This window comes from Hippopotamus amphibius, chromosome 10 (assembly GCF_030028045.1).
Source record: "Hippopotamus amphibius kiboko isolate mHipAmp2 chromosome 10, mHipAmp2.hap2, whole genome shotgun sequence".
Taxonomy (NCBI): Eukaryota; Metazoa; Chordata; class Mammalia; order Artiodactyla; family Hippopotamidae; genus Hippopotamus; species Hippopotamus amphibius.
Window position 1 is genome coordinate 17,690,585 of NC_080195.1, and position 11,038 is coordinate 17,701,622.

General features: G+C 38.5%; 1 protein-coding gene across 1 annotated transcript; it reads left to right on the plus strand.

Moving 5' to 3' along the window:
- Positions 1-454: 454 nt before the first annotated feature.
- Positions 455-10,512, plus strand: FGF20 (fibroblast growth factor 20). The gene is made up of 3 exons (XM_057697647.1): positions 455-740; positions 6,115-6,218; positions 9,388-10,512. The coding sequence occupies exons 1-3, from the start codon at positions 455-457 to the stop codon at positions 9,631-9,633; spliced, it is 636 nt and encodes a 211-aa protein (XP_057553630.1). The 3' UTR covers positions 9,634-10,512.
- The last annotated feature ends 526 nt before the right edge of the window (positions 10,513-11,038 follow it).

The window sequence follows — 11,038 nt, forward strand, 5'->3', positions numbered from 1 at the left end:
CTGGCCACTTCCGAAGAGCAAAAACGTGTTGAGAGGAGGCCGGTTTAAGATTTCAAACAGAACCTCCCCAGCGCGCATGAAAGGACTTGATTAGCATATGTCAAGAGGACCCGCATATATACTGCGTGTATGTACACAGGACTCTGATCTGATCAGTTTGCGGAGTTGGAGCCCCAGGCCCAGCCGCAGTATTGGCAGCGGCAGCTATAGATGTTTCTGCAAAGCCAGCAGCCGGCTCCCACCTACCCCAGGAGAGAAGATCGCTCCAAGACAGTGAAAGCTTCCCTGCTCTCAGTGCAAAGTCCATCCAGCGACCTCGCAGGAGTAACCGGGCATTAACTTTTTTGCGCTTGTTTGGCTATAATTTTTCTCCATTCACCTCCCCATCTCTGCTACATTTTTTATTGGGGGTCTTTTGTTTTCCGGATCCTCCGCCTCTCCCTCTGGCCGCTCCATGGCTCCTTTAGCCGAAGTCGGGGGCTTCCTAGGCGGCCTGGAGGGCTTGGGCCAGCAGGTGGGCTCGCACTTCCTGCTGCCTCCTGCCGGAGAGCGGCCGCCTCTGCTGGGCGAGCGCCGGGGCGCGGCGGAGCGGGGCGCCCGCGGCGGGCCCGGGGCTGCGGAGCTGGCGCACCTGCACGGCATCCTGCGCCGCCGGCAGCTCTACTGCCGCACCGGCTTCCACCTGCAGATCCTGCCCGACGGCAGCGTGCAGGGGACCAGGCAGGATCACAGCCTCTTCGGTACGTAGCGGCGCTCCCGCCCCCCCCCCCCCATCCCCCGCTCCTCTTCTCCACCCCTGGCGCCTCTTCTCCTCGCCGAGCCGAGGGAGCCCCCGGGACCCTTCCGCTGCGAGGTGCGGGCTGGGGCTGCAGGGCGGCCAGCGCAGGGACCGGAGGGCTTTCCCTGCCCGTTGGCCGCCGCGGTCGCCGGACGCGGAGGCCGGGAGGGGAAAGGGGGGTGCTCCGCGCGCACCTGGCTGCCCTGCCCTTCCTGTTGCCTGGGACGCCGAGTCCTGGACTCGGAGCCATATCTTTCCCGCACTCCTTACCTCGCAGGCAGTTTTTGGTTTTTGTTTTTAAAATCCCTATTGTTTTCTCCTACTGCCTCTCACTTTTAGTTAGTAATGGGAAGCCTTCCGCTACTTTAAACCTGTCCTACAGCTGTGCAGTTGATGAGCCTCTCATGGTTACTGCTCAAAGGGTTGCTCTAGCAAAGGATGCGAGCTTTTACGTGTCTGCCTAGAGAACCGTAAATGTTCACCCGAAAAGATAAGAGATTAGCTTTCCCGGGGCACCATAGCTACTGTCGGGCTCACCTGCCTGCAGCCCTCAGCGCTAAGTTTGGTGAGGGGAGAAAAAAAAAAAAGCTTATCCGGCTACTGAGCATGCCCAGTCCTTCAGCCAAGATCCTCTTTAGAAATTGTGAAATCCGAAAGCAAAGATCTTGGTATTGACCGTAGGTAAGAGGAAGTGGAGAAGCGAAAGAAGATATGGGTGGGAACACAAAGGGACGTGTTTCAGAATACCTCCAATAGTGCCTGGGAGCAGAAGGGGTTAAAAGAAAGAAAAAAACAAAAACAAAAACCAAACCCGAATAATTGGTAAGGCAGTTTGTTAAGTCACTAGATTGGGAAACCATAAGCTCTGTACTGTTAATTACTCCCTAGCTAGCTGTGTGACTAGCACGTGCCCTCACCAGTCTGAGCCTTAGTTTTGTCTGTACAATGATGGGGTTAAATCAGGTGATTCTCTTAAGATGCACTCCTGTTCTAACAGCTCAGTATCTTCCTCCACTGTGGAAGTTTTCATCATATTAGAGTTAACTGGCCAGCACTCCTGAAGGATTTTGATCATCAAACTTGGTACTTCATTAGAAAGAATAAGTATATTTCATTTTAAAGAAATCATTTACCTGTCAGCAGCAATGTGAAAGGGCCTAACATAGTGTCAGCTATCCTTTTGCTTCCGAAGCACTGGAATTCTTTGAGAATCTCGTCTCTTGTCCTCATCCTCATCCCTGTTTTTATTTGGCTTTCTTTTTTTGACTTGTAGTCCTCATTAAAACTTTGAAGAAGTGTAAATCTCGGTTTAGGGGCATTTGTAACTTTAGATGTAGAAATGAGCATGTGGTGGTCATTTGGTAGCACTTAAAGGCTTAGAAAATTAACTTTTTAAAACCCACATGTTTGCAGCTTCCACTGATCTCTTCCAAATTCCCGTTGACTATGAGTCCAGAATGTCATGACCCAGTGGCCAACCTTGGGGTCACCTTCAGAAAGTGGTTTCTAAATTGAAGAGGCTGAGATTCTGAGTCTAAAGAACTTTGCTGACACCAGGTGGCTCAGTTCCCTTGCCTCTAAGAATTACTGCACTTCACTCACTACAGAAAAACCCTCCAACTCCTAGAAAGATTTAGAAATGAACGCAAACGTGATAATGCCTGTAAGTAGAGCAAGTAGAAGTTAAGCTTAGGTAAGATTCAGACTCTACCCCTCACCCCCCACCGGGATACATACTGTAACCTTGGAAATTCTACTTTTAAAACACTTGCGATTCAACTGTAATCTCCCCAATGTCAAGAGTTGCTTCTTCCACTTTGTGTTTCTTTATAAGACTGACTCCATGGGAAGAGATTAGTAAATATTTATAGATTTGATAACATTCATTAAACTGGTATTTTACTCCATTCCTTAATAAATGTTGCATATCAGAATGATCATCATAGAATTTTTTTTCTTTTCACTAAAATTTTGTATGCTTATTTAATAATTGCAAAAGTATGACTTGGACTGATTTTTGTGCTGTTTTAAGTCACTCTTTGGTGCAAGGTACCTATCGGAACAAAATATTTACTGTTATACAAAGGAAAGATAACCCAGATTAGTCTGGTAGCTTAAAGGTGTAACAACCACTAGGATACAGTGCATCCTAGTGGCCTTTGATAGCTAAAACATCATAATTTATTACGAGGGAGTGTAGGTGAGAAAAAAGTATATATTCAGCATGTGTAATATTACATGCTTCTCTCTGTATTTACCTCCTTTACTTAGTGCTTCAATGATTAACCATGAAATTATTTTTCTCTCTAAAAATTCATTTCTGTGTCATCAAAGTAAAAATTTTGAAAATGTTTCAGAGGTGCTATTTGAGATGTTAAAGTAAATAACGTTTTTGATAATTTATACTAATGTGACTATGATTAAATAATTCAGAATACTGTGTTTTAATATTTCAAAACCACATCAATAGAATATAAACAAAAAGGTCCCAGTAAGGTTTAAAATTTTTTCCTGTTAGCTCTGTATTTATAATAGAGTTTTTCTGCACAGGAGTATAGTAGGAAGATTTTACCTAATACGTAAACATGGAATCATTACTTAAAAAAAAAAAAGTTTAGCCTGAGATCAAACATATTCCTTTAAAGGCTTTTCCTTTATTCTCCCTTATTCTCCATAGATTTGTCTGATGTGGTTGCATTGTGGGTTGACTCACCTGTTTATTATGATTTTTAAAAAGGCTGGCTTTGAAAATGATACCAGAAAGACAAAGTACCTCCAAGTCTTTTTATGGGACACTGGGCATTGGAAAATCTATCTAAAATCTGTGATTACCTGTTAAGGAAAGTTTTTCATGTCTAGTCTTTGTTAAGGAATTAGCTTAGTTGCCACCTCATATTATAAATAAGAAAGACTTGTCAAATCTCATTTAAGAATCAAATGATTACAAATTACCGTGTGGTATACTATTTCCTTGTGGAGAAAAACGATCAGAATTTAAAAGTGTGGCTAAAATCTTTAAGGGGAACGTGAAAAACACATAACCTTTTTCCCATCAGCCCCCATGGCCGTTGCAAAATTATTTCAACCTTGTTATACGTATAGGAGGCTTGGATGTCGTTTAATGAAGTTGAAGCTATTGAATATAATTATTCTAAGAAAATATGTAATTTCTTGTCTTTCTACAATTACATATTTTTTGACAAGATAGAATTATTTTAAGATGAAAATTAAAGTGTAGGTGGTTTATGATTTAGTCTCACAAGAAAAATGGGTACTTTATAAGATCTGTTTTGTAATTGGTTTATATGGAAATGAAACCTTTATTGTACTTGAAAACTAGTTCTATTATATAGTCTAATCAGTTAATCAGTTCCTGTTCTTTGAAAGACAAGAGCATCTTAATGTAAATCAGGTACTTAAAGAGAATTAAGTTACAAGTGAACCACGGTACACTTTTCAATTTGAATGTAACATTCATTACAACTTCAAGTAATTATACGTTTGTATGTATATCCTGGATGAAATTCCATTAATGTATCGTCTTCTACCAATCATGTTTTGGGTCTATATTTTTGTTTCTAACAGCAACCACTCACTAATGAGCTTGGCAGTAAGTTTAATTTTCCTTTACTTCCCACCTCTATATCAGTCATTGTAATGGCTATCCTGTGAGGTCTGTCTTCCTACTATATCTTATTTCCTCTCTGCCTTGGGCTCTCAGATAGGGACAGTGACTCTTTCAAGCCACATATAGGCAATTTAGCAGACTATAGTGTTGCTATAAGATCCTTGTTAGCTCTAGTGTTCTACATGATCTCCTAATAGTTTGAAAGAGCTCATTGGAGCTCTTCAGAATCTATGTTTAGAGCTTAAGCATCTGGGTTTCTGCCAAAGAGTGGATTAGGATCTGGACAGAATAGAGCCCTCCATATAAGCAAATAGCCAGATTTTGTACTTTCCCTTGGCCTTGAGAACGTCATGTGTCCAAACAGGAACTTGTACAATAAATCAAGAAATGACTTAAGAGCAAGAGTCAGGCTAAATGGTACACATTTATACTGTTTGCAGAGCTTAAGAGGGGGTGAAGGGGTGAAGGTAGAAAGCTATTGAGGAAGGCAGTTCCAAGCATAGAAAGTATGTCTATATACTTTTTCAGCAGAGTCTAAAGAGAAGAACAAGACAAAGACATTAGTCCAAAGGTTAGTGTGTGCAGAGAAAAAGAATGATGCAGAGGGAAACATTAAGGTTTTTCTGTTGTTGTTGTTTTTGTTTAACTATGGTGTATTAAGGATATTGAGTGGAGATTTTTCGGTACTAATTTACCTATAGATAAATGAAAATAATTCCGAAAAGTTATTAAAAGCAGAATCTACTTGCATGCTAAATTCTTGGTATTTGGCTGTCACGTTTCATGAATTATGAAGTCCTTTTACTTCTTTGAACCATAAAATTTTATTTTTAAGACTGGTGGGACAGGAAACAGCATATTATATAATCTGTAAATTTTGAAACTACTGTCTTGTCCTCAAGAAGCACTGTTCCGAACTACAAACATTGGATTAGGGTTCAGAAGATGTGAGTTCTATTAGTTACAAATTAATTAATTAATTAATCTGTTCTATTAATTACAAATATGTCTTTAAGCAAGGCTTGGGTTTTTTTTTAATGTAAAATGGGATAATAGTATCTTCTATGCTTATCTTAGGAGGTTATTTTTGAGGACCAGATAGAAAGTATTGATAAAAGTAGAAGCTCTTTATAAACTATAAAATACTAACACACCCATGTAAAATATAGGTTGCTGCTAGAAACAAATTTACTTGACTCATGGTAAGCAAAAACAAGCAAAATAATTAATAGAACGTGGTTGTAGTTAGTAGAATCAAGGAGAATTAAGAACACCTCTGTTATATACTAATTTATGATAATGGTAGCTTTCACTTATTGGATGCCTAAATGCGTTAGTCCTTACCACTCTACTCTCCGGTAAGGAAGCATTTCATCCATTTTGCAGATGAGGAAATTGAAGTTCAAAGAGGACAAATGACTGACATAGACTAGTCAGTAACTTACTGAACTGGATTCAAACCTAGGTCAGTCTGGTTTAAGGTTTTACACCCTTAACATTATATTATGATGAATGATTTTTTCTTTTTGTCTTTTTTCATCTGTAAAATTGGAGGCTCATCATAATGACAATTGTACAGCACTTTTCATTTTACAAAGGACTTCCACATACATCATTATATTTAACAATTTGATCTACTCTTTGGAAGATTTTTATCAGGTGTATGTTCTTTAATAAATGCAAATCATTATTTTGTTTATAAATTCAGGTATCCTGGAATTCATCAGTGTGGCAGTGGGACTGGTCAGTATTAGAGGTGTGGACAGTGGTCTTTACCTTGGAATGAATGACAAAGGAGAACTCTATGGATCTGTATGTATTTTTTAAATTATTGTAATTCATTAAGTAATGACAATCTATTTTATAAATAAAATAGCTACTAATTATGCATATCAGAAGAAATATATAAGTAACATACTTAAGTGGAAATTAAAAATCTATAGCCTGATAAATTTTCATACGTCTGGGCATCAGTATAGCAACTTACTTTCATTTCTTTTTTTTTTTTTTTTTTTCTGGCCCTCTTTGGGTTCTGTGTTCTCCAAGAAGCCTGCTTCTGGCACCTCGGTGAGCACCTCAATTCTCAGATTCTAAAACGTCCCCCCACCCTGGCTGCCTTCCTCCATCGCTGAAACTGAATCCTCTCCGCTTAGGCTTCGTCTCTTCTCCTCTGCAGTTTCTCCACCTTCACATCCTCCCCTCCCCCAACAGTGCTGCCCTGCTCCTTTGTTTTCCTCATTCTTGTTTCATGTTTTTGTTTTTATTGGAGTATAGTTGATTTGCAATGTTGTGTTCGTTTTAGGTGTACAGTCTTTTTTGCGTTCTTATATTCCTTCTGATGTCTCTACTTCTGGTCCATATTTTTTTGTTTTGTTTTTTAATTATTTAAATTGCAGGATAGTTGACTTATAATGTGTTAGTTTCAGGTGTATAGCAAAGTGAATCAGTTATACATATATCCACTCTTTTTCAGATTCTTTTCCCATATAGGTCATCACCTATGTGGGAATATTGAGTAGAGTTCCCTGTGCCATACAGTAGGTCCTTGTTGTTTATCTATTTTATATATAGTAGTGTGCATATGCTAATCCCAAACTCCTAATTTAGCCCTCTCCACGACCTTTTCCCTTTGGTTACCATAAGTTTGTTTTCTGTCTGTGGGTCTATTTCTGCTTTGTTAATAAGTTCATCTGTATATTTTTTTTTTTCCTAATATTTTCCCTTCCTGCCTTTGTGGGGGCTTTGTAGTATCACTTTATCCACCATCCTTTGATCATTCTGGTTGTAGTCAGGTTAAAAAACGTTTTAAACTCTATAACCCAAGCCCTCTCTGCAGTTTGTAAGAGTAGCAAATCAGAGGTTAAAAAATAAAAAATCTATCTCAGGGTCCTAGAATGAAGATCTTTGCATGGGAAGAAAAACTCTGAAGAGAAGCAGGTAGATTGAATGGGCAGTTAAAATCAAACAGTTGGGCATCTTAATTGACGTTTCCTTACTCTTGTCCTTGGATGTAAGTGACTAAATGCAGGCTAGGAAGTGAGGAGAGGGATCTTAATCCGTGGGTGCCCGGGCGTTGCTGGGGGCCCACTAGGTGCGTGGCTGGGGGGTGGTGACTGTGGGCAGCACCTAAGCAATGGCAACGGGGGCCTGGTTTCCAAACAACTTTCAGTCTCTTTTTGTTTATTTATTTATTTATTTATTTATTTTTTGGGGGGGTACACCAGGTTCAATCATCCGTTTTTATACACATATCCCCATCTTCCCTCCCTTCCTTGACGCCCCCTCAAGCCCCCCCCACCCTCCGCGCCCCAGTCCTCAAAGGCATCTTCCATACGTCTGGGCATCAGTATAGCAACTTACTTTCATTTCTTAAACCCTAAACCTTTATTGCTTTTAGTTCACTAATTTTTTCTGCCCATTATCCTGGGACCAGAGACAGAAAAATAAGAGCATTTTCTTCTTGTCATGTTAGATTCTTTGCATCTTTATATGCATTTAATATAAATTTTCTCTACCTATTACTACCTTTGTAGGTAAGTATACATCACTGACTTGCTGACCTTTGCAATATAGAAAATGAACGAATGAAATCTTAAGATACCTTAAATAATGACAGAAAATGGCAGCCACACTAGTTGGACCATATCTGCAGTCTTGATAATTACAGTAGCCGTTTTCTTAATCAGAGTTGTGCTGGGCAGCTTTTAACTCATCATTAGAGATAAGTGCACACGTTTGTAGGTCCACTATAAATCTTTTACCTATGGAACTTAAAGTAAACTTTTCAAGGTAATACTTCATCAGTGTAAGGTTTTTCGTTTGTTTTGTTTTTCTCATGACAAAGAAACAACAATACAAGAATTAGAGTAACAGGATAATATAAAACTCAGCCTGCAGTACAATGTAGATCTTTCTCTTTCGCTGGTATCATTTTTTATTTGTTCACAGTTGCTTATATAATTGTAAGAAAATTGTTAAAAGTGTAAATGTGTGCCACTCTCCTGTCCATCATCTTATGCGAAATCCCTTCTTAAAGTCGAAGTCTCTGTAGCTATTTTCGAAGAGAATTTACCTTTTATGATTTAGCAGATGACACTATCTGGTACCTTATTTTTTCTTAAAATCTCAATTGAGACCACAATATATAGTTAGAATCTCAATATACACTGAGGAAAATTGGTTATCATATTTAAGTAAATGATACTCCACTTAATATCTGTCCTTTTAAGGACAATGCTTGCCCTTTCGGGGCTTTCTGTCGGCTCAGAAGAAAGAGAAATAATGCGTTGTGTAATCTCCTAAGAGTAGAATTAAAATTGAAAGAGAAAAATAATCTTCCTTCTTCATGTATGTGTTGGATTAAAAAAGCAACTGTAGTCTATCCCTTGGGATAATATATAGTCCAGACAAGAAATCACTGCACTTTTACTACATTTACCTAATAGTAATATCCAGATACAAGTTAATCATAGGTATTATATCATCAAACAATAAATTCATAAAGGGAAGATATATGATTTGGAGTGATGACCTTGAATTAGGAATTTGAATGTTAGCAAGGTCTTGATAAGTTTCAAGATAATAGTGGAGATTTGCTGTGTAGAACTTTGGCATCTAATGATGGAACAAGATAAACTATAAGCCTGTTTGGCGGTGATGGTGATGGAAGGAAGGTCAAATGGAGCATGGGCAAGTTTTTAATATTTATTAAGTATTTGAAAATAAAATTGAGAATTGACATTTAACTTAAAGTTCTTTGAACTAAACTGCTGGATGGAGTCACCCAGGAGAAAGAATTCCAGATAACATGAGAACTAAAACAGAACAAAGCAAAGACAATTTACCCTTTCTCCTTCTTAGACAAAGATATAGTTACAGACAAAGAAATAAAAATATGGAGTTGAGACTTTTCTAAGGAAATTCTCTTAAAGACATCTTTTCCAATGGTAATCATTTTCTCTCTACTCTTTCTTCTCTCTAGGAGAAACTGACTTCTGAATGCATCTTTAGGGAGCAATTTGAAGAGAACTGGTATAATACCTATTCATCCAACATATATAAACATGGAGACACTGGCCGAAGGTATTTTGTGGCACTTAACAAAGATGGAACTCCAAGAGATGGTGCCAGGTCCAAAAGACATCAGAAATTTACACATTTCCTGCCTAGACCTGTGGATCCAGAAAGAGTTCCTGAACTGTACAAGGACCTACTAATGTACAGTTGAAGGGTGATAGTGTCTTTACTGAAGAACCAAACTACAGCTATTCTTTCTTATTACAGTTCTCATCATAAAATAATAACCCAGGAAGACATTCAGAATGTCATGCAGTCTATTTTCCACGGGGAGACTGAATTTGGAAAGAATATTGAGAACGAACGAACAAAAAATATCTTGACTTGGAATAGATCAAGATCTCTCTTTACAAGTGGATTAAGTTCCCTTGGGTACACTGGCTCAGTCCTCACTCATAGATTGAAGCTGAAAATCTGTTAAACTGTGGATAATGGGAACCCCACCTAGTTTGCTGCTGGTGCCTCGCCTCTTTGGAGTATGTTTACTTTAAAAGTTACATTAAAAATAGATACTTCATGTTGAAGAGATGGATTGACATAGTTGGCCAAGATGATTGCTACATAAATTCTGAGAACCTTGTAGGATTTCACAGGTTATGGCATTGTATGTAAAAAATTTGGATGAAACACGGACTATGAAACATGTCACACCAAGACGGAACATTTTTTTAAAAGGATGGACCTATTTATACATTTTCAGTTTGCAAATATTTATTATATATATTTATTTATTAAAGAGTTTATTTTTTACTGGTATATGAAGATAATACAAAGAGAAAAAAAACAACAAAAATTTCTTTATTGTGCCATTACTTTGTTGTGATGTCTTGGGCTGTAAAGAAGACATCATTATTGCTACACATTAAGCATAGGATAAGATCTTGAATTTCTTTTTAAAAATAAAGTATAGCATAGATTATATTTTTTTGCAGTCAATTGCCTTCTAAATGTAACACTGGTTTCTTTGGCCTAGAAAAATGCTGTATCAATTTGTATTGAATTCAACACACATTCAAAAAGGGAATTAAACATTTTAATTTTTATGTTTTGGTTTCATTCCTTTTCAGGTGGAGTTATTCTACTTATATAACATGTTTTTAAGCTCTTTATTGGAATATAATTGCTTTACACTGTTGTGCCAGTTTTTGCTGTACACCAAAGTGAACTAGTTGTATTTATACATATATCCCCATATCTCCTCCCTCCCATGACTCCCTCCCACCCTCCCTATCCCAGCCGTCTAAGTCATCACCCATCATTGAGTTGATCTCCCTGTGTTATGCAGCAGCTTCCCACTAGCTATCTATTTTACATTTGGTAGTGTATATATGTCAATGCTACGCTCTCACTTCCTCCCAGCTTCCCATTCACCCCACCCCTGCCCCGCCTGCCCTGTGTCCTCAAGTCTGTTCTCTACATCTGCATCTTTATTCTTACCCTGTCACTGGGTTCATCAGTACCATTTTTTAAGATTCCGTATATATGAATTAGCATATGGTATTTGTTTTTCTCTTTCTGGCTTACTTTACTCTGTATGACAGTCTCTAGGTCCATCC

What these genes read in the sequence shown, in the direction of transcription:
- FGF20 (XM_057697647.1), top strand. Translation starts at nt 455, where the DNA reads ATGGCTCCTTTAGCCGAAGTCGGGGGCTTCCTAGGCGGCCTGGAGGGC. An exon ending in GCAGGATCACAGCCTCTTCG is followed by an intron (nt 741 to 6,114) that starts GTACGTAGCGGC and finishes TTATAAATTCAG; the next exon opens with GTATCCTGGAATTCATCAGT. An exon ending in AAGGAGAACTCTATGGATCT is followed by an intron (nt 6,219 to 9,387) that starts GTATGTATTTTT and finishes TCTTCTCTCTAG; the next exon opens with GAGAAACTGACTTCTGAATG.